The sequence below is a fragment of the Oncorhynchus clarkii genome, chromosome 8 (genome assembly GCF_045791955.1).
Source record: "Oncorhynchus clarkii lewisi isolate Uvic-CL-2024 chromosome 8, UVic_Ocla_1.0, whole genome shotgun sequence".
Taxonomy (NCBI): Eukaryota; Metazoa; Chordata; class Actinopteri; order Salmoniformes; family Salmonidae; genus Oncorhynchus; species Oncorhynchus clarkii.
This window is the reverse complement of record NC_092154.1, coordinates 25,520,741-25,548,057: the sequence shown is the minus strand read 5'-3', so window position 1 is coordinate 25,548,057 and position 27,317 is coordinate 25,520,741. Positions and strand designations below refer to the sequence as shown.

General features: G+C 42.2%; 2 protein-coding genes across 4 annotated transcripts in view; one reads left to right on the top strand and one right to left on the bottom strand.

Annotated features, from left to right (window-relative positions):
* Positions 1 to 11,127: 11,127 nt before the first annotated feature.
* On the bottom strand, positions 11,128 to 13,583 carry LOC139415171 (ribosomal protein L7-like 1). Its single transcript, XM_071163051.1, has 6 exons — positions 13,514 to 13,583; positions 12,876 to 12,984; positions 12,596 to 12,759; positions 12,254 to 12,391; positions 11,993 to 12,102; positions 11,128 to 11,817 (listed from the first exon to the last, which is right to left on the bottom strand). Exons 1-6 carry the CDS (start codon positions 13,531 to 13,533, stop codon positions 11,609 to 11,611), a joined length of 750 nt encoding a protein of 249 aa, XP_071019152.1. The 5' UTR covers positions 13,534 to 13,583; the 3' UTR covers positions 11,128 to 11,608.
* Positions 13,584 to 14,427: 844 nt separating this feature from the next.
* Positions 14,428 to 27,317, top strand: part of LOC139415175 (nuclear receptor coactivator 1-like) — a 102,980-nt gene continuing 90,090 nt past the window's right edge. The window contains exon 1 of one of the 3 annotated variants that reach the window (XM_071163058.1): positions 14,428 to 14,817. The gene's annotated coding sequence lies outside the window, so the exon portion shown is untranslated. Of the gene's footprint in view, positions 14,991 to 27,317 lie in introns of all 3 variants that reach the window. The other 2 variants (XM_071163057.1, XM_071163056.1) reach the window with 2 other exon arrangements.

Sequence of the window (27,317 nt, the reverse complement as noted above, 5' to 3'; positions counted from 1 at the left end):
CCACAGGTAAAATTATGTCAATTCACGTTATATCTACAGTAGCTTTGATTGGACTGATCGTGTCAACATCATACTTCCAAAATCTTAGCTAGCAGTCATGAATCAAGTCGAAAATCTGGCAAATAATTTTTAATCCTTGTCATATGAAGATAAATAATTAAGAGAAATTATAGATAAAGCGTATAGGTGCTCATCGGCCGTTGGACATAAACATTACACAAGATGGAAATCAACATTACACAAGTTGGAAATCGCAACTTCAACAATAACTGGTTTGGAAGGAATCAGTGACAATCTGCAAGCATCGCAAAGCAATCACTAGCCTGCTATTAAGTGGAGTTGGTGTGTGGTCCAAATTATTGATCTACGGGTCTTTTTTCCAATCTTAAAATGATAAACATTAGACATTGGCCATGCTGTCAATCCAGAATGATTTCTGCTGCGCTTAAAACAACAACTCAGAAGAGAGAAATCTGACAGTGAATTCAAGAAAACTGGTAACTCAGGAAAAAAAATTGCTCCAACTGTGAAAATACATTTTGAACGGTCATCCCAACGACCTGAAAATCACTGACGTCATCATGATTCAACTTTGTCCTCGCCTCGCCCCCCCCATAGTTCCCAGTTGTCCCAGCACCATCAATCCAGAGAATGTCAGACTTGGATGAGTAAGTTTGCCCACAAAAGGACCGCCGCGCCTCCTTCCTGTTCAAGTGGGCAAAGCACAAGGTGAGTCCAAAAATGTATTGTATGCTGCTGCATTAATTATGTAATATGCCAGGGAGATATGTATATTTGTAGCTAAGAGAGTAATACTAAGTGTATGCTGTGTAGTAAGCTGTTAGTAGCCAATGTGCCTCACCCTAATAATTTGGTCTAGTTTCCCCTCTTAACTTCGCCTACGGTTCTGACTTGGTCGTGCACATGTAGCCTATAACCTGTTTTAGAGAAATGTAATCATTGAATACTGTAAGAGCTTTCATTGTCTGCTTATATGCCCCCTTTATTTATCCTACGGTTCTGACTTGGTGTACAGGGAGAACACTAAGAAGGTCCCATGTTCGGAATTCCGTCGCTGTACATTTCAAGTGCTAAACAAATAGCTATATTGACTACACCCGTCCTAGCTTGTTATTTAATGGTCTTAATCTAAATTACGGATTGCCTCTAATCCGCTTGTCATCCCCTTATGCCATTGTTTGTACATCTTAATTGCCAGTAGAAACCACATTTGTTTAAGCAAGTCAGCCTTATCAGATGTGTATTTTTTAAAGGCAGTAAATGAGGCTCAATGAACTGTTTTGCAGCCAGACAAGGCTCTGCTGATAAGAGTTTGGGACAGCTTTATGTAGGCCGTAACAGTTTGTGGGCACCCTTCTTCACTGTTACAATGCACTTAATGTATTTTTTAGTGTTGTGGCTTTGCTGGCATGCATCGCTCCAATTTTAGTTTTTTTGTGCCCCACCAAGATTTCCAAGCTAAAATCGTCACTGCCTCTGGCTGGGACCAACTCACAAGCCTAAAGGATAGCAGCTTTAACAGTGTCATAATCTGAACTGTGATCAAGAGATAAAGCGGTGTACACTTTGAGCTTTACCCACAAGAACACTGGAGGAGCAGTGATCAGATATCACAGTCGTTTTAAGGATGTGGCAATCCGGTCAAACAGAGTAAAATATACGTCCACTTGCTTTTCATTGAAAGGCGGTACAAGACGGCTGTTCCGACCAAGATCAAACTCTATTGAGGGTGCAGGATGGCCCAACTTGATTCAAAGTGCTTGCGGCACTCTCTCTTTGGCATCCTTCCATCTCCATCTCTTTTAATCGAATGGCATGCTCCCGTTTCTTGTTCTCTGGCTGCACGTTTTATTCTTGTTCCATGGTTTTACCCAAATGGCCTTGCGCCACACTAGAGGTCGACCAATTATGATTTTTCAACGCCGATACCAATACAGATTATTGAAGGACCAAAAAAAAGACGATACCGATTAAAAAGGGGATTTTTCATTCAGTATTGTTGTAATTGACAATTACAAAAATACTGAATTAACACTTAACTTAATATAATACATCAATAAATCTATTTAGTCTCAAATAAATAATGAAACATGTTCAATTTGGCTTAAATAATGCAACAAAATTGTGTTGGAGAAGAAAGTAAAAGTGCAATATGTGCCATGTAAGAAAGCTAACGCTATACTGCAGTTAAGCACTTCAAACATTTCACGCTAACTGGACCAGTCACTCTTAAATGTAAACTCTGCCAGCACAGGTGAAACTAACTGTCACGCCCTGGTCTTAGTATTTTGTGTTTTCTTTATTATTCTGGTCAGGCCAGGGTGTGACATGGGTTTAATTATGTGGTGTGTGTTGTCTTGGTTTTTATTGTAGGTATTGGGATTGTGGTATAGTGGGGTTATCTAGAAAAGTCTATGGTTGCCTGAAGTGGTTCTCAATCAGAGGCAGGTGTTTATCGTTGTCTCTGATCGGGAACCATATTTAGCCAGCCATATTCTTTGAGTGTTTTGTGGGTGATTGTTCCTGTCTCTGTTTGCACCAGATAAGGCTGTTTAGGTTTTCACGTCACGTTTCTTGTTTTGTTAGTTTGTTCATGTGCAGTTTCTTTATTAAAGAACCATGAATCAAAATAACCACGCTGCATTTTGGTCCGCCTCTCTTTCGATAGAAGAAAACCGTAACACTAACGACTGACTGACTAACTAACAAGGTGACAGGTGCAACATCCTGACCAACGAGGATGATTCCAATCATGGCAAGCCACACCCAAACATACCCAACCTCTAAATCAAAAACAATAATTTAGCACAACAGTCACGTACACAGAGTTGCAGATGTTATCGCAAGTGCAGCGAAATGCTTGCGTTTCTAGCTCCAACAGTGCAGCAATACCTAGCAATACAAAGTAAAGAGAAATAAATAAAATGGCGGAATGAATCCAATTAACAACACAAATAGCACAAAGAGTAATCCAAATCTATACTAGAGGTCGACCGATTATGATTTTTCAACGCCGATACCGATTATTGGAGGGCCAAGAAAGCCGATGCCGATTAAATCGGCCGATTCCAAAAAAAATTTTATTTGTAATAATGACAATTACAACAATACTGAATGAACACTTATTTGAACTTAATATAATACAAAGAAAATAAATGTAGCCTCAAGTAAATAATGAAACATGTTCAATTTGGTTTAAATAATGCAAAAACAAAGTGTTGGAGAAGAAAGTAAAAGTGCCAATATGTGCTATGTAAGAAAGGTTGTTTCAGTTCCTTGCTCAGAACATGAGAACATAGAACTTTTTGGTAAAAACTCAACTCGTCGTGTTTGGAGGACAAAGAATGCTGAGTTGCATCCAAAGAACACCATGCCTACTGTGAAGCATGGGGGTGGAAACATTATGCTTTGGGGCTGTTTTTCTGCAAAGGGACCAGGACGACTGATCCGTGTAAAGGAAAGAATGAATGGGGCCATGTATCGTGAGATTTTGAGTGAAGACCTCCTTCCATCAGCAAAGGCATTGAAGATGAAACGTGGCTGGGTCTTTCAGCATGACAATGATCCCAAACACACCGCCCGGGCAACGAAGGAGTGGTTTCGTAAGAAGCATTTCAAGGTCCTGGAGTGGCCTAGCCAGTTTCCAGATCTCAACCACATAGAAAATCATCACTGCTCTAGAGGAGATCTGCATGGAGGAATGGGCCAAAATACCAGAAACAGTGTGTGAAAACCTTGTGAAGACTTACAGAAAACGTTTGACCTCTGTCATTGCCAACAAAGGGTATATAACAAAGTATTGAGATAAACTTTTGTTATTGACCAAATACTTATTTTCCACCATAATTTGCAAATAAATTCATTACAAATCCTACAATGTGATTTTCTGGATTTTTTTTCTAATTTTGTCTGTCATAGTTGAAGTGTACCTATGATGAAAATTACCGGCCTCTCATCTTTTTAAGGGGGAGAACTTGCACAATTGGTGGCTGACTAAATACTTTTTTGCCCCACTGTATTCCCTAAGGTGTCTACAGCCTTTAGACGAATTTTCACGCCTTTATGTTGAAGAGTGAGCGTAAAGGACCACATTGCGTAAGTGGCCAGCTGAGGGCTCTGAGTGATTCTTGCGCAAAAGACAGAGGTAGCCATTTTTCCTCTCGGTCCTACTGAAAAGCCAATTGTCCCAGTTGATATATTATAGAATAGATATTTTAAAAACACCTTGAGGATTGATTAAAAAAAATGTTTGCCATGTTTCTGTTGATATTATGGATATAATTTGGAATTTTATTCGGGCGTTGTCGTGACCGCTATTTCCGGTGGATTTCTCAACACAAAGTGACAAACAAACGGAGGTATTTTGGGTATCATTTTTTTTTTTTTTTTTTTAAATCAGGCCACACACACTACTGAGCCTAATTTTGACTTGTTTTAAGGACATTACATCAAAGTTGGATCAGCCTGTAGTGTGGTTTTCCACTTTAATTTTGAGTGCGACTCCAAATCCAGACCTCCATGGGTTGATACATTTGATTTCCATTGATAATTTGTGGGATTTTGTTGACAGCACATTCAACTCTGTAAAGAAAAAAGTATTTAATAAGAATATTTCATTCAGATCTAGGATGTGTTATTTTAGTGTTCCCTTTATTTTTTTGAGCAGTGTATATACTGTACTCTATACCATCTACTGCATCTTGTCTATGCCGCACGACCATCCATATATTTCTATGTACATATTCTCATTCATTCCTTTACACTTGTGTGTACAAGGTAGTTGTGAAATTGTTAGATTACTTTTGCATTTCGGTACACTCGCATTAACATCTGCTAACCATGTGTATGTGACCAATAAAATTTGATTTGACTACATGGGTCATTTATGGAGTGTTCTTGAATGCACGCGGTGCAAGAACAGACCATATAAAGTGATCTTTCAGGGATAGTCTTGTGGTAATATGATGACAACATGATGGTAATATGGTAAATAATATATAGTATAAATATACTATAGTCTTTCCTACGAGGAACTCCCATAAGCTGTCTGTCAACTACCCTCCCGTGACTGAGGTGGGGGAGCATGAACTTAATACACGTGGTAAATAAGATCATACCCAAAGGTCAACGGTCAGTTACAGGGTCCTCTGGCTCTTTGCTAGGCTCCCTCTGCTACAACCTTTTGGGATCACTGAAATCAAATTTCATGGATGGAAACTTGACACCAGCCATGCAGTGTAGACACGCCACGGAGGAGGGAACTATTAATTCACTAGCGGGGGGAAGCCCTGGAGGAGATATTCCTATCTTAATTAGCCTGCCCGTTACAACATCAAAAATGTGTCCTAACGCAGCAACCTTTTTCTGCACCAGTAGGGTGTGACGAAGTCAGAAGGCAATCACGATGTAGGCCTGTGTGATGTCTTAAGAGTCTGACGATGTAAAACCATTTAGCTACAGTAGTACTAATGACTCTGACTATCCCCAATCCAAAGGCCTGGTTTTAGGATGCGTCAAGAGAGGGCATGGGAAGGAAGGACATCTAGACAGACATCAGTGCCGCTTTCACATGCTAAAGACCAGGATGGAAAGCCACTGTTGCCTGGCAACTGGGCCGAACATTGTACATGCTCTTGGGAAACGCAGCCTGCCCTGCTTTAACGTAACCCCCTTCAGTGTAATTTGTGTAAAATAGAAATCCATTTTACCTTCAATATTGGCAGGGGGAGTAGAACATAATAATGGGAAGGGATGCAGCTGAAATCGACAGACCCTGCAGTATCAGACCTGTTTAGTGCTAGTATACACCATAGGAAAGATTAGAAGATAGGCCTATGTAATTAACAGTTTAGACATACGTTCAAACATTTTTAATTTCAGGAGAACAAATTATGTTTTGGGTCAGGTCAAGTAATCTCCAACAGAGACAACCGTTCAGTTGTGCAGACAAATCAGTCTCAAATTGTAAGAAACATACCGTACACCTCTACAGGCACCGAGTCTTCTCAAGGTAGCATCTCAAGACTTACCTTGACGCATGCTCCTCACCTAGTCATGGCATACAGTGGTAAACCCGTTCACACCAGCATGTGCCTCAGAGAGTTTATCACGGCTGCCCAAAAGGGCAAGAATCTGAGTAAGAATCTGAGTTAAACCCTCCCTGAATAAGATGAACGATTGAGTCCCATGAATGCTGCTCTGACAAAGTACAGCATGTGTGTTTGAGGAGGGGTTATGGTAAGACTGGGAGGGGTATACAAATATAAATATTCTGAATCAGTGTGTGAGATATAGTAGCGGTGAGCTGTCACTATAACCACAGTTGGCAAAGATTTGTGTAGCACAAATCCTGAAGTTCTTTTTAGTACCAAGGTTCAAAATGAAGGTTATTAGCTTTCCAAAAGAGTTGAGGGTTTTTATCTACTGAAGGAGTTCCGTGATAAGGTGGCCATGAGCCATGATAGTGTAATGAAATTATCACATGGTGAAAGGTGACAAATCAATAAAGATAGTGGAAGAATGAGAAAGATACGCTAGTCAATAATTATCTACACCAGCGATCATCAACTAGATTCAGCCGCGCGTCAATTTTTTATTGAGGGGATAGTTGGGAGGCCAGAACATAATTACAAATCATTTGTAGTAAAGAAATGTGTAGTACTGCAGTAATTTGTAGACAACAAGAAGCCCAAACAGATGTATTTGACTAAAACAATCATTTCAAACCTTGCTTACATTAGTACATGATCACGTCCTCTATCTATTATGCGTGGGAATACTTGGGAACAGATTTCCTAAATTAAAATGCTTGGAGCTGATTTCCTGTAGTTTTTTTAAAACTGTATTTTTATGTCCAACAATGAAAATTAAACACATTCTCTCTCTCTCTCCAACTGTTTTTTCTTTGCACAGAAAACTTGGGGGCCAATTTGGCCCGCCTGCGGGGCCGCCAGTTGGGGAGCCCTGATCTACACAATTCTTCTGGTCAATGGCTAGAAAGAATGTGGCCTCTGAAATGGTCGGGCACCCATTGAAATCAAATCGTCTAGGATGACACGTGCTGTTGTTTGACAGGTGAACCTTGAAACATGGAATCAGTCTAGAGATTTGGAACGTTGTAACCTGACCATAAGAGCTTGATAAATAAAACACTACAGAAATGCAAAGGTTGCAAATAACAATCAAAATATACTGAACAAAAATATAAAACACAGCATGTAAAAAGTGTTGATCCCATGTTTTATGAGCTGAAATAAAAGATTCCAGACCTTTCCATGCGCACAAAAAACATATTTCTGTCAAATTTTGGGCACAAGTTTGTTTATATCCCTGTTAGTGAGCATTTCTCCTTTGCCAAGTTAATCTATCCACCTGACAGATGTGGCATATCAAGGAGCTGCTTAAACAGCATGATCATTACACAGGCGCACTTTGTGTTGGGGACAATAAAAGGTCACTATGGTTGTGTGTACACTTGACACTTACATGCGAGTTCTGCTATCAGAAAACGAGGCTCGCATTGAATCGACGGGTCTAGACACACAAAAGACGCCTTGTGGTCTGATTGTGTTGAGATCGGTCTGACCACTTCAGGTGGTGGTGGTGGTCAGGGACGCATTGTGTGCGGATTTCTCCTTAGTCTGGAAGCAATCAGGCTACTGAAAGTGCATACAGCGGGCGACATCATCAGCACTCCTCCCACAAGTTTCCAGCAAACTTGTGTTTTGGGAAGAAGAGACATGAAAGAAGAGACAGGAGGAAATATATGCCTAGCATGTAAAGTAAACACGCCTCAAATGCCAGCTAGCTAATTTAGAATTTAAAAAAAGTGTTTGACGAGAGTTATGGTAACTCCTTTGCAATCCCTTAGCGTTGCTTGCTATGCTAACGTGCTGGCTAGCTACTTACAATTGAAGTCGGAAGTTTACATACACTTAGGTTGGAGTCCTTAAAACTCACCTTTCAACCACTCCACAAATTTCTTGTTAAAAAACTATAGTCTTGGCAAGTCGGTTAGGACATCTACTTTGTGCATGATACAAGTAATTCTTACAACAATTATTTATAGAGATTATTTCACTGTATCACAATCCCAGTGGGTCAGAAGCTTACATACATTAAGTTGACCGTGCTTTTAAACAGCTTGGAAAATTACAGAAAATTATGTAATGTTTTTTTGTTGTTGTAATGGCTAATTGACATCATTTGAGTCATTTGGAGGTGTACCTGTGGATGTGTAACGGATGTGAAACGGCTAGCTAGTTAGCGGTGGTGCGCGCTAAATAGCGTTTCAAATCGGTGACGTCACTTGCTCTGAGACCTTGAAGTAGTGGTTCCCCTTGCTCTGCAAGGGTCGTGGCTTTTGTGGAGCGATGGGTAACGATGCTTCGTGGGTGACTGTTGTTGATGTGTGCAGAGGGTCGCGCCTGGTTCGCGCCCGGGTATGGGCGAGGGGACGGTCTAAAGCTATACTGTTACACGGGCCTACACCTTTATTTGGCACAGCCCAGAGCAGCCTTGATTTCCACATCCACTGGTTTTTGATCCAGTCCGTACCAAATCTGAACCAATCATAGACGTTTATGTTTGGTTCAGATTTTGTCCAGACTTGATTTAGCCCAAATATAGACATCCATAAATTACATATTTAATTCAGAACCAGAAAAAGTGCCTCATTTTAACATCCTGAAAATACATAACATCTGGAAAATACCTATTTTCACCTTTCATTCAGAACCTAAATTGAACCTAACTTCAACATCTGGAAAATATATATATTTTCAACATCCTTTTGCTTACTGGGACTATTCTAGTTTTACAGGGGGCAGCATTTTTTCGTCTTACCTAGGGTGGCAGAACTGCAAGGACCGGCCCTGGTTGTCACACCATACTGACTGGTTTTCTGATACTGTACCTTAAAAAAAGTAGGGGTGTGTATCTGTGACCAACAGATGCATAGCTGTATTCCCAGTCATGTGAAATCGATAGATTAGGGCCTAATGAATTTATTTCAATTTATTTATTTACCTATATGACCTGTAACCCAGTCAAATATTTAAAATTGTCGCATGTTGCGTTTATTTTTGATCAGTGTACAATGTTACAATTTTTTAAAAGTTAAATGTTAGCAACCGAAACGCTGGGTTCATCATTTGAAACAATGAATGTTTAGATAAATGATAGACAACACCGTCATCAGCGATTTTTACATAGCACTCGCTGGCTAAATGTGTTACATTAGCTTGCTAACTAACAAGCAAGCTGTATTTCAATCAATACAAATAAATATCAATGACAGCAAAACACCTTCTGCCTCGCTAGTATGCTAACAAACTATATAATTAATGAGCTTACGTCCGCGTGGTCCTCTTTCCACGAAGCGAATGTTCAACTCGTCGTGCTGCGGTTCATCAGCAAAGCTACCGCGTGAGGTTACATTGAACCAATGGCAATGTACTAATGTAGATTCAAGAGCGTGTCATGATCCCAATGGCTTGTTAAATGTCAAATCAACACACATCGGCTTCTATTTCTTGTACTTTGCTGATTCTAAGGGAGTAAATTAACATCTCACCGTGATCAGACGCGTGCGTCTCTTTTCATTCGGCTAACTATGGAGGAGACCGAGGTCATGCTCGCGATACGAACCGCCCATTTTCCTTGACAGCTCGCTTTCTTCACACACTGCTAACATGCGGCTATTACTGCTAATAATAGTCTTCCGTCACAAATTATGTGCATCATCTTGAATAATAGCAGGAAAGGCTTATTTGGCTGTTTACCTTAAAAATCATGGATCATACAGGACACACAGGAATTCACCAAATATATATACATTTATTTTAGTCCAGCATCGGCACTGTATATCACGCCAGACAGTGTTGCACAGACTGATCTGTCTGTCATTTTGCCCAATGTGTGATGCAACCTTCATTTCTCAGACATTGATTGATTACCCTGCCCCTTTGATATGCAAATATCGGACCAGAACACCCTGATGTGATGCAAACCAGCTGGATTGATGTGTAACCCACCCCCCTTTGCTGTTTGCCAAAATAATCCATCCACCTGACAGGTGTGGCATATCAAGAAGCTGATTAAATATCATTATCATTACATAGGTGCACATTGTGCTGTCAACAACAAAAGGCCACTAAAAGATGCAGTTTTGTCACACAACACAATGCCATAGATGTCTCATGTTTTGAAGGAGTGCAATTGGCATGCTGACCAAAGAAATGTCCACCAGAGCTGTTGCCAGATAATTTAATGACCCTTTCTCTTCCATAAGCTGCCTCCAGCGTCATTTTAGAGAATTTGGCAGTACGTCCAAACGGCCTCACAACCAGACCATGTGTAACCACGTCAGCCCAGGACCTCCACATCCAGCTTCTTCACCTGCAGGATTGTTTTGAGACCAGCCACCCGGACAGCTAATGAAACTGAGGAGTGTATCTGTCTATAATAAAGCCCTTTTGTGGAAAAAACTCATCCTGATTGGCTGGGCCTGGCTCCCCCCAGACCCACTGACTGCCTAGTCACGTGAAATTCATAGATTTAGGAAACATTTATTTATTTCAATTGACTGATTACCTTATATGAACTGTAACTCCATAAAATTGTTGAAATTGTTGCATGTTGTTTATATTTTTGTTCAGTATAAATGTTGCTGCCACAATTAGCTTGTGTCGTGTCCCTCCATTGCAGCACCCTGGGTTGCAGTTTCCCAGGTCTCTCCCCCTCCACTGGGCTAGATGAGTCACATCTAGCTAAATTGATTGTTATTCTGCAGAGCCAGTGGCAGGAAAACCTTTGAGGGAAAAAACGATATACACTAATGCAACTGCTACAGAAATAGCAGACACCCCCTCAATTACTACACTTGGTGCTAAGTGATTGGACAGGCAATGGCCAATCACATCAGGCCTAACCATGTACACTTTCTCAGTCTTAACATCTGTATCACCTTCTGAACTCTGGGACTGACTCCTTTTAATCCTGCAGACTGGCCTCAAGAAAATATTTGCTTCAGTTTATCATTGCTATACTTTTTTGACATTACAAATCATGTGGCAACATTTGATGCACCCCAAAGTACAAAACAAGTTCCTGTTTCAGTTTATTATTTAATAAACATACTGTAATCTCACATACATAGTAAGCATAATGACATCTCTCTGAACACCACAGGGGCAAAGTAAGTAGTGATATAATTCGCATCTCCATAGAATGGCCTTATTGCAACTACAGAGGTGGCAACATATTGAGAATACCAATTTTTCAAAAAAGGGAGGGTAAATTACTGCCGTCTAATCACAACATAGTCCAGAAAGGCACTGTCTGACTAGGCATTCAATTCTGATCAGGTCCAATATGAATTCTGCCAGCTGGGACCCTGGGGTCCTAAGATGAATTAAATCCTTATGAATCTGTAAGGGATCTCTTTCCTCATGCCAGACCGGGTAATTCAGAGTATTGATATTAAAGGAAGGAATTAAAGAACAACGAATGAGTAGGCTATGACGAAAGAAAAAAGTTCATCATTGGCCCCAAGAAAAGGTCTGACGTGAAAGTGTCTCGTGCAGCCTCAGTTGAGCTGCCTGATTATTGAGTTTATGTCCGTCCCTCTGGGTCCTGGGTTGCCTATGTCCTTCAGAAGACCTGCCTTGTCCCTGGCAGCGTGTCGAGCCACAGACAGCTTGAACGGCCATATGAAGTTGCTGACCACCCGGAAGTTCTTCCCCACAGAGTAGATCTCATGGATCAAGTCCTCCAGACAGATGATACCATACTTGCCTGAGAGGAGAGGGTATGATGTAAACATTGTAATGAATATGTATCTCAATGAAAATCACGGTGGTAAATTATCTGCAGGACAACTTTGCTACACTACTATTTTGACATGCATATACAAGACTTGTAACTCCACACGCTGATAAAAAAAATACACATTATAAATTGTGATCCTCACCCATATGCTGCTCAATGAGTGTGTTGTCTGTGAGAGCGACCCTTCGCTTGTCAATCTTGGCCTGTCCTCTTTTCAAGATCAACTCACGAACTGACTTCAAATTGGGAAACCTGTTAAATTTAAATGATTTGCCATTGTTATTACAATACATTGTCCAACTAGTTGATTCCACACGTCAGGGTGGATTCATCTCAATACATGAAGTAGATTTGCTGTTCAGAGTCCCTAGGTCCCCAAAGTCTGACCCCCATTCTCACTTACCCCCATGCTACATAGGGCTCAACCATTTTCAACATGGCCATAGAAGTCTTGTTAACTTTGACAAAGGCACCGCTGAAGATCTTTCTCAGGCGTAACATCTGGATTACCTTCTGAACTCTGGGACTGACTCCTTTGATCCTGCACAGAGAGAGAACAGATGAAAATATTACTCCAGTATTCAGCCTGACCACTAAAGAGGAGCTGATGGAATACTGTATTTCTAGATGATTGTGACTGCATAGCCACTTACTGTAAGTATAGAATAGTCAGGCAAGATTTGCTAAGCTTTATTTGCACCACTTTTAGAATCACATCATGTTACTACAGATTTCAGTTACTCACTCTCTGATGCGGACAGCGAAGGCCAGTCTGTTCTTTGCAGGGGGCATGGCTGGAGCTGGTCTGTGACCTGCTCTCCTGATACGGGTCTCATCGCGATGCTTTCTATGGCTATCCTTCAGGAAGTCCTCCAAGCGCTTGAACTTCAAGGGTTTCCCTTTAGATACCTGAATGGATACATTTACACTTGTTGATGGCCTACAACTTTATACAAATCAAAACAATCATAGGTAAGTGATTAAAAGGCCACCATGGTAAAACATTGACCCCTCCAGTGTGTTACCTTTCTCTTCTCAAGAAGTGCACGTTTGGCCTCAGTGGCTTTGATGGCTTGGTATGCTTTCCTCTTCTTCAGAAGGTTCTCAGGAACCAACTTTATCACCCTCTTCACTCTTAGCACAACATTTAATAAACACTCATATCATACAGAGAATACAGTGAGATAAGGACAAAGTCCACAGAACTATCGACAAGATTATTCCCATATCCATCTGCACCAAAAACCATGACACGGATCTGATTCATGAGTGAAATGAAGTTACCCAGCTAACAGTAGCTAGCAAACTTGGTTATTATAAATTATCTTTGCAGGCAAACCAAATAACACAAATTTAGCTCTGCCATTCTGGTCACATTACATCATTATTTGATAGCAGATTTTGTTTCGTGTTACTTGTGTCGAAACATTAAAATGTCATTATTTAAGTTGGCGTTGCGTTATGGCTAATGGAATATCATGCCTATGTGAAACATACGCAATTATCTAGCTCTCTGTAATGAGCATCTTTCAGACAAATCATACAAATACATGGCTTGACGGAATCCTGTTAGTCTAATTTCACATTTATGCTATAGACATTTTTGGAAAATTATAAATGTAGCAAAGGATGGACTTAGATCAACATGTAAACAAATACGTACTCAGACTCCTGCTCTGCCATCACGAATCCCGACGTGTGAGTGAAAACGTGTGCCGGCGCAGACAAATTACGTCATCAAAGACTCCCCAGCCCTTGCTCAATCTGCCACCTTGTGGAGTGGAGTACGAAAAACAACAACTGCTCTCTTCCTCAAAAAAAAAAAAATATATATATTTTGTGCATTCAGTCTTGAATATATTTCCTACGTGAGAATGTTTATCACAGGTGGCTGGTGGCACCTTAATTGGGGAGGACAGGCTCATAGTAATGGATGGAACAAATTAATTTATAAAGCCCTTTTTACATCAGCAGATGTCACAGAGTGCTTATACAGAAATCCAGCCTAAAACCCCAAACAGCAAGCAATGCAGACGTAGAAGCATAGTGGCTAGGAAAAACTCCCTAGATAGGCAGGAACCTAAGATTAAACCTAGAGAGGAGCAGGCTCCAAGGGATGGCCATTCCTCTTCTGGCTGTGCTGGCCATTGAGGCCATATGGTTTCCATGTGTTTGATATCATTCCATTCCAGCCATTATTATCAGCTGCCTGCGATGTGTATGAATAGTACAATGTGTTCTTTGAACTGTGGACCCTGACTTCTTGGTAAAACAGACAATTTTCTCTCACACTGATGCAAACATCTCTATACTAGTGCCAGTACCACTAATACAAGGCTATCCCACTAACTAGCTATGTAAACTTGATTTCCGAGATAGCCTTCAATACGCATGCTTGAAAAATAAAGCATTCATAAGAGCCTGTTCCGTGCAACCGCTTTTCAGATATATGGTGATATTGCAAGTAGTTACAGAACACTGGGCAGACAGAGGCAAAGCACTGCTTGCTTCTTTGCCCTCTCCCCATGAACGAGCATCGTACTGAACTTCTGTCATTGTACGTGCACGAGCTAAACTGTTTGCGTAGGGAGATGTTGAAAATGGCGGAGTATAGAGACCAACGCGACAATTAAAATATTAGTTAACCGTGAATGACAATTTCAAAACAAACGCAAGTTCTATTTCGGAATAACTTAATTTAAGGAGAGACATGGAGTATAGTTGAACACATCGAATTGGTTTTGAAACTGGCTTTGAATTAGCTAGCGTTGCTAATCTCGCTAGTTTCAATAGTGTGATTTAAAAAAAATTTTTATCGCAGGTTTGTTTGTCAACAGCTGACGTTTAGCCACCAACCAACTTTTCCCTTACCAGTGCCAAACTACAGCACCAGATCACATTGTCCATAGCGTGTGGAAGAGACTTTTACGGAGCGGCGGATCAGAAAATCAAGGCAACCGAACTAAGGTTAGCTGGTAGGCTAGCTCACGGCTTTAGCTGACAAATATTTACATTAAATTAGCCACCTAATGCATAGTAATTGTGCATCTAACGTGACAACTCTGATAGCTAGATTGCATTGAAATCGAGTAAATACAGAAGAGAATCACCAATCAACTTATAAGGGGCCTGACAAAAGGGTAAGTTAGCTAACTAAGCACAACACCTTGCAAAATTGCAGCAAAATAGTTTGGACTAAAATACCCTATTTGGCCGCTGATGGCGAGCTAGCCAGCTAGTAACTAGTACCGGAGGATAAAACGTGGACAAGTTACCCAGAGAACATTAGCCAGCCAATCAATATCACATTCAATTACAGCAATGTATTTGTTATAACATGCTAAATTGTGAGATTGCAAACAAGTTGATTTGTTTGAGGATCTAAACATCCCCTGCAGATCTTTTGATTAAGGCATTTTAATCCTTCTTGAACTAGTGGATGTGTGCATTTTGGCAGTCACTCATTATTTAGTAGAGCACGTGCCTTTTGTTTGCAAGACGGCTATATTCTAGCGATACAATTCATTGTTTTCATTAGTGCAACTAACCCTCTTTGGTTAATCAAAATGGTATTGTATCTTGTTCAGGACCACGCTAGAACATTCAAATGTTTTGCTAGCCACCTGTGCCAGTTGAATTGGGCATATTTTTCGGTCTAGTTTTGTAATCAATTAGGGATACATTTATGACGACGATAAATTGATTGATAGGTTTGCACCAATTGCGTGATTGGAATGGAGGGTGAGGCTCAATTATGCAATTATTGCGTTGGCCGCACCACCAGTGAGTGAGGCATTTCGTTCGGATCAAACATCAAAGGTCATGTTAGTCGACAACTTTTAGGTCTTTTATTGCACTTTACAGCATTGTACATTTTTTGAATTGATATTAGCTTTGTGGGGGAGTATTTATGAATCCATTTAAATTCTTGTTTCTTTGTGTGCGTTTTGGTTGTTAGTGCAGTGCAAGTAGACTAGGCCTAACGAAACGTGTATTGTGCGTAGGCTATAGGCTACGAGCCTAGACCTCAAGGACGGAAGTCAATGCAAACAGGCCTCAACAATGCAGGTCAAAGTTAACAATCACTTCACAAGCATTTTGTATTTGCTATCAGCTGTCGCACAACTATCAAGCTCCGGAACAAAAAGTTGATATTTGACAACCAGTTTTCCCAACTTAATCACATGTTAATACCGTTTCTTCTCCCTCGCTGATTTTCTTTCTGCATGCAAAGGGAAAGTAAGATATGTATCACACTGGAAGAATTATGATGGCGGGGTGTTTGTGAAATGAACAATATGAAGCAAGAATCCACACCCTTGTGTAACCAGGAACATTCCAATATAGTAGCAGATGCATTGATTTGAGCATTCATCAGTAGAGGGAGAAATGACTGTTGGACACAGTTATTGTGTTTTCCTGTTTTGCAAAGAGGAGGAAGATGGTTATGGTTAGAGTAACCAAAAGGTTTCTTGTTCGAATCCCAGAGCCGGCAAGGTGGACAAATCTGCCGTTCTGCCCTTAAGCAAAGCAGTTAACCCTCACAGCAACTGCTCCCTGGGCGCCGATGATGACGATTAAGGCAGCCCCCACCTCTCTGATTCAGAGGGGTTGGGTTACATGCGGGATGCATTCAGTTGTGAAACTGACTACGTATCCCCCTTTAATTAACACTTTTTTGTGACATTATTTTGACCAGTAGGAGCATTTGATATTACAGTATGCTCATAAAGGGGGAGAGGATGTGGGGGGAGCTATGTCAGACCAGATCTTTTAAGATTTGCCTAAAAGCGCAACCATTCTCAACAGCCTTTTCAGCGTTCAGCGTTGTCATGTTTAAAGCATTCCTTTTCACAAGCTTAGTGAGTCATTTGTTTTTTTTTAACCCTGAGGCACATGCAGTAGGCTAAGGATTTCAGGTGTGCATTTAGCAAAGTGGTTCATATTGTAGATGACAATATCAAGTGAATGTAATAGCCTAAGAAGTTGAGAGAAATTATTTAGTCAATATTATAGTGAAAATTGGCCTTTATGATTAAATGGTACCATTGATGCATGATCCAAACCCTTGTGAGGGTGATCAGATTTGTGGGTGTGTGTTGTGCTGTGTCCCTCAACTCTCTCTCGCCCTGTTTCGGCGCGAGGCACACACACACTTCCGCCGCTGCTGCGAGTGAAAGGAACGGAGTGGGGCGCTCAGCTGTGCCTCCCCAGCCGTCAGAAAGCTGACCTACATTCTCCTCTCCCTGGAAAGAAAGCTTGTGCAGCAGACTGTGAATTTGTGGGGGTAGGGAAGGAAATATAGCGAGAGAGAGAACGAAGGAAGAGAGCATTGTGGCACACTCACAGAGCAAGCTGAGGAACCAGATCCCAGTGTCCCATTTCTTATCGGGGCACGCTAGGAAGAGAACTGAGACAACAGTTTGTAGAGTGGGACTAAGCTGTGGGAGGGAGCTGCTTGGCTAGGGTTTGGCAGGCAGTGTGACTGACTCACATGGCCCTCCCTTTAACTTGTTGTGGTGAGGGGGGGGGGGGGGGACTTTTCTCTACTACAGTAGCATCTGCTGACTGGATCCGTGCCCTCAGGAGTCATTTTAACAGATTTGAGAAACTGTAGTGAAAGTCTCAACCCCAAAGTTTAAAGTACAGGATGTTGTAACCGGTTCAGTTTGGGTTTTTGTTCAGCTCCCCAGATGGGGATCAATGTATGGCCTGTCAGTTATATAATATTTCCTCACAATGGAGGGATGAGCTTTAGGCTATTGGCTGCTATCGCATCTCAGTACCTGTTGGATATTTGTGGTTGCTCATTTCTCAGAGAGTATTCCCCCACAACTGTCGCCTCAGGCTGAGGTTAAATTAGTTATTTTTGTATTTATTTGTATTTTTTCACCTTTATTTAACCAGGTAGGCAAGTGGAGAACAAGTTCTCATTTACAATTGCGACCTGGCCAAGATAATGCAAAGCAGTTCGACACACAACGACACAGAGTTACACATGGAGTAAAACAAACATACAGTCAATAATACAGTAGAAAAAAGTCTATATACGATGTGAGCAAATGAGGTGAGATAAGGGAGGTAAAGGCAAAAAAAGGCCATGGTGGCAAAGTAAATACAATATAGCAAGTAAAACACTGGAATGGTAGACTTGCAGTGGAAGAATGTGCAAAGTAGAAATACAAATAATGGGGTGCAAAGGAGCAAAATAAATAAATACAGTAGGGAAAGAGGTAGTTGTTTTGGCTAAATTATAGGTGGGCTATGTACAGGTGCAGTAATCTGTGAGCTGCTCTGACAGTTGGTGCTTAAAGCTAGTGAGGGAGATAAGTGGTTCCAGTTTCAGAGATTTTTGTAGTTTGTTCCAGTCATTGGCAGCAGAGAACTGGAAGGAGAGGCGGCCAAAGAAAGAATTGGTTTTGGGGGTGACCAGAGAGATATACCTGCTGGAGCGCGTGCTACAGGTGGGTGATGCTATGGTGACCAGCGAGCTGAGATAAGGGGGGACTTTACCTAACAGGGTCTTGTAGATGACATGGAGCCAGTGGGTTTGGCGACGAGTATGAAGCGAGGGCCAGCCAACGTGAGCGTACAGGTCGCAATGGTGGGTAGTATATGGGGCTTTGGTGACAAAACGGATGGCACTGTGATAGACTGCATCCAATTTGTTGAGTAGTGTATTGGAGGCTATTTTGTAAATGACATCGCCGAAGTCGAGGATTGGTAGGATGGTCAGTTTTACAAGGGTATGTTTGGCAGCATGAGTGAAGGATGCTTTGTTGCGAAATAGGAAGCCAATTCTAGATTTAACTTTGGAGATGTTTGATGTGGGTCTGGAAGGAGAGTTTACAAGTCTAACCAGACACCTAGGTATTTGTAGTTGTCCACGTATTCTAAGTCAGAGTTGTCCAGAGTAGTGATGTTGGACAGGCGGGCAGGTGCAGGCAGCGATTGGTTGAAGAGCATGCATTTAGTTTTACTTGTGTTTAAGAGCAATTGGAGGCCACGGAAGGAGAGTTGTATGGCATTGAAACTTGCCTGGAGGGTTGTTAACAGTGTCCAAAGAAGGGCCAGAAGTATACCGAATGGTGTCGTCTGCGTAGAGGTGCATCAGAGACTCACCAGCAGCAAGAGCGACATCATTGATGTATACAGAGAAGAGAGTCGGTCCAAGAATTGAACCCTGTGGCATCCCCATAGAGACTGCCAGAGGTCCGGACAGCAGACCCTCCGATTTGACACACTGAACTCTATCAGATAAGTAGTTGGTGAACCAGGCGAGGCAATCATTTGAGAAACCTAGGCTGTCGAGTCTGCCGATGAGGATGTGGTGATGTGCCTTGGCCAGATCAATGAATACGGCTGCACAGTAATGTTTCTTATCGATGGCGGTTAAGATATCGTTTAGGACCTTGAGCGTGGCTGAGGTGCACCCATGACCAGCTCTGAAACCAGATTGGTTTATTATTGCCCCCCCATGACCTTGAATATGGAGCTGCATGATTAAGATGGAGTTAAAACTGTTTTGCTATGTTCTAAGTCATGTTTTTTTTTAACTGGCTAGCGTTCAGTTACGTCAGTGAGGTTGATGTGTTTTTACATTTTAGGTTGTTTTGGTCACTAGAGGTGTCATGGCTAAACTCTTGCACCTCTCCAGGGCTAGACTGCCATATGGACTACATATCCCTAGGTCTACACATTAATCCACATTATGTTTATTTTTGACTTTAAAGCTAGTGTGTTAGTTGGAGTAGGCTGCCTTGGATAGGTTAAACAAGAAGAGATTGGTCAAGAGAGAAATATTTGACATAAACAAACTACGACGAATGAGTTTAGCATGCACTTAATCCTGAAATAACCTGCCACTGACCCATCTGGGCTGTGTCATACTAGTGTCTAAAGTTCAACCATGTTTTATGCAAGAACTATAAGTTTACAGAAACATACAAGTGTCTTAGATTCACATTGTAATGAATTTAATTTAGTTTAACATAACGTCATGCCTTTTTGGATTTGGTCCAGCGACTATAAATCAAGAAAGAGGTCATAGCAGCTCATAATGAAGCATATTGGACAGCGCTCTCTGTGTATGAAATACATTTTTAATAATTTGGGATTGATGGTGATTATAAGGAAGCCATCATTTGCATCAACAAGCGAGTTGAGCCTATTTTGAGAGGGAAAATATAAAATCAATTATTTGCCACTATTTCTCACCTCCAATTAGTAACTTTAACCTGGTCTTGATTTCACCTAGAGCCCTACACCTGTCTTGTTTCAGCAGAAATGCAGGTCACTAAAGTGTGGTTACTCAAGCACTCAAATTGTTTTGCCAATACCGTAAGTGCCTGGGTGCACTGGACAGGCTATAAATCTCAAGGAAAAACTGGTTTGGAAGCAGTACAAAGGAATTATCTCACCCTGGCACACTAGCCCCCTCAGTGTCATTGACTTTTTATGGCGACAACCAAGTTCATAATCTCTCTCACACAAACAAACCCTCCTCACTCTATGGAGGTGTCATTGATGATGCTGTCCTTAGTGAATGGTCCGCCATGTTCACATACAGATACATTTCCTTCCTAGTATCCTTCCCAACCTCTTTTCAGACATTATGCCATTCAGTTAAAATGACAAGCAGCGTCAGTCTGACACATCATTCTATCCACCACATTCATCCTTTGGTTTATTTTTTTTATTTCAACTTTATTTAACCAGGTAGGCTGGTTGAGAACAAGTTCTCATTTACAACTGCGACCTGGCCAAAGTAAAGCAAAGCAGTGCCACACAAACAACAACACAGAGTTACACATGGAATAAACAAACACACAGTCAATAATACAATAGAAAGTCTATATACAGTGTGTGCAAATGAGGTAGGGTAAGGGAGGTAAGGCAATAAATAGGCCATAGTGGTGAAATAATTACAATATAGCAATTAAACACTGGAGTGATAGATGTGCAGAAGATGAGTGTGCAAGTAGAGACACTGGGGGTGCAAAGGAGCAAAATAAAATAATAACAGTATGGGGATGAGGTAGTTGAATGGGACATTCACACATGGGCTATGTGCAGTGATTTGTGAGCTGCTCTGACAGCTGGTGCTTCAGTTATTTTTGCAGTTCGTTCCAGTCCTTGGCAGCAGAGAACCAGAAGGAAAGGCGGCCAAATTAAGAATTGGCTTTGGGGGTGACCAGTGAAATATACCTGCTGGAGCGCGTGCTGCTAAGGTGACCATTGAGCTGAGATAAGGCGGGGCTTTACCTAGCAGAGACTTATAGATGATCTGGAGCCAGTGGGTTTGTTGACGAATATGAAGCGAGGGCCAACCAACGAGAACATACAGGTCGCAGTGGTGGGTAGTATATGGGGCTTTGGTGACAAAACAGATGGCACTGTGATAGGCTGCATCCAATTTGTTGAGTAGAGTGTTGGAGGCTATTTTATAAATTACATTGCCGAAGTCGAGGATCGGTAGGATGGTCAGTTTTACGAGGGTATGTTTGGCAACATGAGTGAAGGATTCTTTGTTGCGAAATAGGAAGCCGATTCTAGATTTAATTTTGGATTGGAGATGCTTAATGTGTCTGGAAGGAGAGTTTACAGTCTAACCAGACACCTAGGTATTTGTAGTTGTCCACATATTCTAGTCAGAACGTTCCAGAGTAGTGATGCTGGACGGGCGGACAGGTGTGGGCAGCGATCTGTTGAAGGGCATGCATTTAGTTTTACTTGCAGTTAAGAGCAGTTGGAGGCCACAGAAGGAGAGTTGTATGGCACTGAAGCTCGTCTGGAGGTTAGTTAACACAGTGTCCAAAGAAGGGTCAGAAATATGCAGAATGGTGTCGTCTGCGCAGAGGTGGATCAGAGAATCACCAGCAGCAAGGGGCCCCACAAGGGTGCGTTCTGAGCCCTCTCCTGTACTCCCTGTTCACCCACGACTGCGTGGTCATGCACGCCTCCAACTCAATCATCAACTTTGCGGACGACACTACAGTGGTAGGCTTGATTACCAACAATGACGAGACGGCCTACAGGGAGGAGGTGAGGGCCCTCGGAGTGTGGTGTCAGGAAAATAACCTCACACTCAACGTCAACAAAACAAAGGAGATGATTGTGGACTTCAGGAAACGGCAGAGAGAGCTCCCCCCTATCCACATCGATGGGACAGTAGTGGAGAGGGTAGTAAGTTTTAAGTTCCTCGGCGTACACGTCACGGACAAACTGAATTCGTCCACCCACACAGACAGCGTTGTGAAGAAGGCGCAGCAGCGCCTCTTCAACCTCAGGAGGCTGAAGAAATTCGGCTTGTCACCAAAAGCACTCACAAACTTCTACAGATGCACAATCGAGAGCATCCTGTCGGGCTGTATCACCGCCTGGTACGGCAACTGCTCCACCCACAACCGTAAGGCTCTCCAGAGGGTAGTGAGGTCTGCACAACGCATCACCGGGGGCAAACTACCTGCCCTCCAGGACACCTACACCACCCTACATGTCACAGGAAGGCCATAAAGATCATCAAGGACAACAACCACCCGAGCCACTGCCTGTTCACCCCGCTATCATCCAGAAGGCGAGGTCAGGTGCATTATAGCAGGGACCGAGAGACTGAAAAACAGCTTCTATCAAGGCCATCGGACTGTTAAACAGCCACCACTAACATTGAGTGGCTGCTGCCAACACACTGACTCAACTCCAGCCACTTTAATAATGGGAATTGATGGAAAATATATCACTAGCCACTTTAAACAATGCCACTTAATATAATGTTTACATACCCTACATTACTCATCTCATATGTATATGTACAGTGGGGGAAAAAGTATTTAGTCAGCCACCAATTGTGCAAGTTCTCCCACTTAAAAAGATGAGGCCTGTAATTTCACAGACCTGTAACTTCTTCTTTAACAGGCTCCACAGTCCTCCACTCGTTACCTGTATTAATGGCACCTGTTTGAACTTGTTATCAGTATAAAAGACACCTGTCCACAACCTCAAACAGTCACACTCCAACCTCCACTATGGTCAAGACCAAAGAGCTGTCAAAGGATACCAGAAACAAAATTGTAGACCTGCACCAGGCTGGGAAGACTGAATCTGCAATATGTAAGCAGCTTGGTTTGAAGAAATCAACTGTGGGAGCAATTATTAGGAAATGGAAGACTTACAAGACCACTGATAATCTCCCTCGATCTGGGGCTCCACGCAAGATCTCACCCCGTGGGGTCAAAATGATCACAAGAACGGTGAGCAAAAATCCCAGAACCACACGGGGGGACCTAGTGAATGACCTGCAGAGAGCTGGGACCAAAATAACAAAGCCTACCATCAGTAACACACTACGCCGCCAGGGACTCAAATCCTGCAGTGCCAGACGTGTCCCCCTGCTTAAGCCAGTACATGTCCAGGCCCGTCTGAAGTTTGCTAGAGAGCATTTGGATGACCCAGAAGAAGATTGGGGGAATGTCATATGGTCAGATGAAACCAAAATATAACTTTTTGGTAAAAACTCAACTCGTCGTGTTTGGAGGACAAAGAATGCCGAGTTGCATCCAAAGAACACCATACCTACTGTGAAGCATGGGGGTGGAAACATCATGCTTTGGTGCTGTTTTTCTGCAAAGGGACCAGGACGACTGATCCGTGTAAAGGAAACTTTGTTAACTTGGCTTTTGAATACCTTTAAAAATGGCTAAATCCACTCTTTCACGACCCATCAGTGACATGGCAGGAGATGTTTTGAAACAGTTACTGCTTTGCATACAAACCAGTGAAATATATGCGTTACAGCTGGATGAGTCAGTAGACGGGCGGGCCTGGCACAGCTCCTGGTGTATTTCCGCTATGTTAATGGAGGGTCAATTAAGGAAGACATCCTCTTCTGCAAACCAGGACAACACGAGAGGATTTTTTTTTAAGGACTGGACAGCTTTGTGACATTAAATGGACTTTGGTGGTCAAGATGTTGGTATCTTTTCTGATGAAGCAAAAGCCATGACGGGGACATAGTGGTGTGGTAACGCGCGTGCAAGCAGTTTCTCACAACGCACTGCAGCATCCACCGAGAGGCTGTTTCTGCCAAGGGAATGCCTGACTTGAAAGCCGTTTTGGACACTACAATATATATATATATATATATATATATATATATATATATAATATGACAATTACAACAATAGTGAATGAACAATGAACACATATTTTAATTTAATATAATACATCAATAAAATCTAGTCTCAAAAAAATAATGAAACATGTTCAATTTGGTTTAAATAATGCAAAAACATAGTGTTGGAGAAGTAAAAGTGCAATATGTGCCATGTAAGAAAGCTGACGTTTAAGTTCCTTGCTCAGAACATGAGAACATATGAAAGCTGGTGGTTCCTTTTAACATGAGTCTTCAATATTCCCAGGTAAGAAGTTTTAGTTTGTAGTTATTATAGGAATTATAGGACTATTTCTCCCTCCATACCATTTGTATTTCATATACCTTTGACTATTGGATGTTCTTATAGGCACTTTAGTATTGCCAGTGTAACAGTATGGCTTCCGTACCTCTCCTCGCTCCTACCTGGGCTCGAACCAGGAACACAACAACAACAGCCACCCTCGAAACAGCGTTACCCATGCAGAGCAAGGGGAATAACTACGCCAAGTCTCAGAGCGAGTGACGTTTGAAATGCTAATAGCGCGCACCCGCTAACTAGCTAGCCATTTCACATCACATCGTTACACCAGCCTAATCTCGGGAGTTGATAGGCTTGAAGTCATAAACAGCAGAGCTGCTGGCAAAACGCACTAAAGTAATGTTTGAATGAATGCTTATGAGCCTGCTGGTGCCTACCATCGCTCAGTCAGACTGCTCTATCAAATCATAGACTTAATTATAACATAATAACACACTGAAATACGAGCCTTAGGTCATTAATACCTAAGGCTGCCCAAACTGTTGCATATACCCTGACTGCGTGCAATGAACGCAAGAGAAGTGACACAATTTCACCTGGTTAATATTGCCTGCTATCCTGGATTTCTTTTAGCTAAATATGCAGGTTTAAATATAAAATATAATATAAAATATAAAAAATATATTAAATATATACTTCTGTGTATTGATTTTAAGAAAGGCATTGGTGTTTGGTTAGGTACACGTTGGAGCAACGATTGTCCTTTTTCGCGAATGCACACTGCATCGATTATATGCAACGCAGGACATACTAGTAATAGGACATACTAGTAGTAGATAAACTAGTAATATCATCAACCATGTGTAGTTATAACTAGTGATTATGATTACATTTAATGCTAGCTAGCAACTTACCTTGGCTTCTTACTGCATTCGCGTAACAGGCGGGCTCCTCGTGAGGCAGGTGGTTAGAGCGTTGAACTAGTTAACCGTAAGGTTCTAAGATTGAATCCCTGAGCTGACAAGGTAAAAATCTGTCGTTCTGCCCCTGAACAACGCAGTTAACCCACCATTCCTAGGCCGTCATTGAAAATAAGAATGTGTTCTTAACTGACTTGCCTACTTAAATAATGATTGAATAAAGGTTGTACAAAAATACATTTAAAAAATGGCAAAATCTGTGTCCAAAATTACGGATTTTCGATCGTTATGAAAAATTCAATCGGCCATTCCGATTTAATCTAGTCCACATCTACATCCCAAAACATGGGGCCAGTGATATGGGAGGATGGAATGATAGGCTGGAGGACACTCACAGGACTCTCAAGTGACATGGAACCACAAGGCAATGGAAAGCAGGTCCTCCAACATCCGGATGCCGAGGCAGTGATTTTCATCCTCGACCAGGAGATGGTGGGGTCATGACTTTGGAGCCACGGAAAGCCGAGGATGACTTTTGTGTACAGGAGCAGTGATGATGAGGAAGGGAAGGATTTCTTGGTGCATGGTTCCCATAGTGAGGGTGAGTGGTGCTGTGATAGTGCTGGATCCCAATGGTTGTTTATCCAGGGCTTGGACTAGAAAAGGAGAGGAGAGGAGAGCGGGTACACTGCAGGCACGAAGACGAAGGCCTGGTCAATAAAATTCCCCGCAGCACCAGAGTCCACTAGAACTGTAGAAACAACACCTGAGGGACAGCCAGCCAGTGAAATGGAAATCAGGAAGGGTTTGGCGGGAAATGATGATGTTACTCTGTGAGACTGATGATCACGGGGCTGTCCCTCTGCCCCAGTGGACTTTGGATTGGGATGTACAAAACATGTCGCTCTGCGGAGGAGAGGTGTGTAACCCCTATCTTCATGTGTTCAGGATCTGCCCCAGGACGTCCAAAAGAGGGCGAGCGGAGCCAGTGCGATGAGTGCGGCCAGGGACTCTGTCTGGACCTCCTCGTGCAGTCCTCTTTGAAATAGGGTGCTGAACGCCGGCTCATTCCATCCGCTGGAGGCTGCCACGGTCCGGAAGGTGAGGGCATACTCCAACGGTCTGGGCACCCTGCCGGAGTTGGAGTAGTCGTTCACCTCCAAGTCTGCCCTCCGGTGGATGGTCGAAGACCGCCCTGAACAGAGCCATGAACCTCTCGTAGGAACCCATCCATTCCTCTCCTCTTTCCCAGATGGTTGTAGCCCTCATTCATAGTTGTGCCAGCTGATCATGGTGTTTGCGGATTAGATGTCCTTGTTCGTCGACCGTCTGGGAGACGTCCTTATCTTCTGCTGCTTCCATTTTTGAAGTGGCAGTATTCTGTAACGTACATGCAGGGATTCAGGACACAGGTGCAGAAGGTGAGTTTAATAATAATCATGAAGATAATACAAAACACGAGAAGTGTACTGAACGTAACCAAAACAAATACTGCCTGACTACTGAGGCTACAGAGGTCTTTATGAAGGGAGAGTAATCAGGGTTGTGATGAAGTCCAGGTGTGCTTAACGATGGGGAGCAGGTGTGCGCAATGTGGGTTGTCAGGACTGGCCACGTCGAGCGCCGGAGCGGGAGTAGACTTGCCAGTGAGCAGAAATGCATGTGGGGATGCTGTGTATTTGTGAGCACAGTAACTTCAAAGTCTTGACATGTAGTAAGTATCTCAATAAAACAAAAATCTCTGCTCTCTAATTCATATTTTGCGTGCGGTAATGATGTTCTGCTCGCTCAAAGGCACACTTTCAACTCGAGTTTAAAAGTTTTATTTGCGCGTCCCCTGCTGCCTCTGCGTTCGTGGGACCCATCCTATGCTTGCTCCACCACATTATGCGCTATCTACTGGCTTGTGTGCTTGCGGGACCCATCCTCTGCACTTACTCAATTATGCTTCATCTTGCTCAACAGCGCCATTTCGCGAGAGCTCGACTTTAGAGATCGATTTGAAACCATAGTTCTCATATTTATCATAAAGTTACTGTTACACTGTGTTACTCTAGTAACAACATTATATTAAGTTGTTACTTGGTCATTTAGTAGGCCTAATTGCATAGTATTGAGGTGACCCTTACATCTTTTG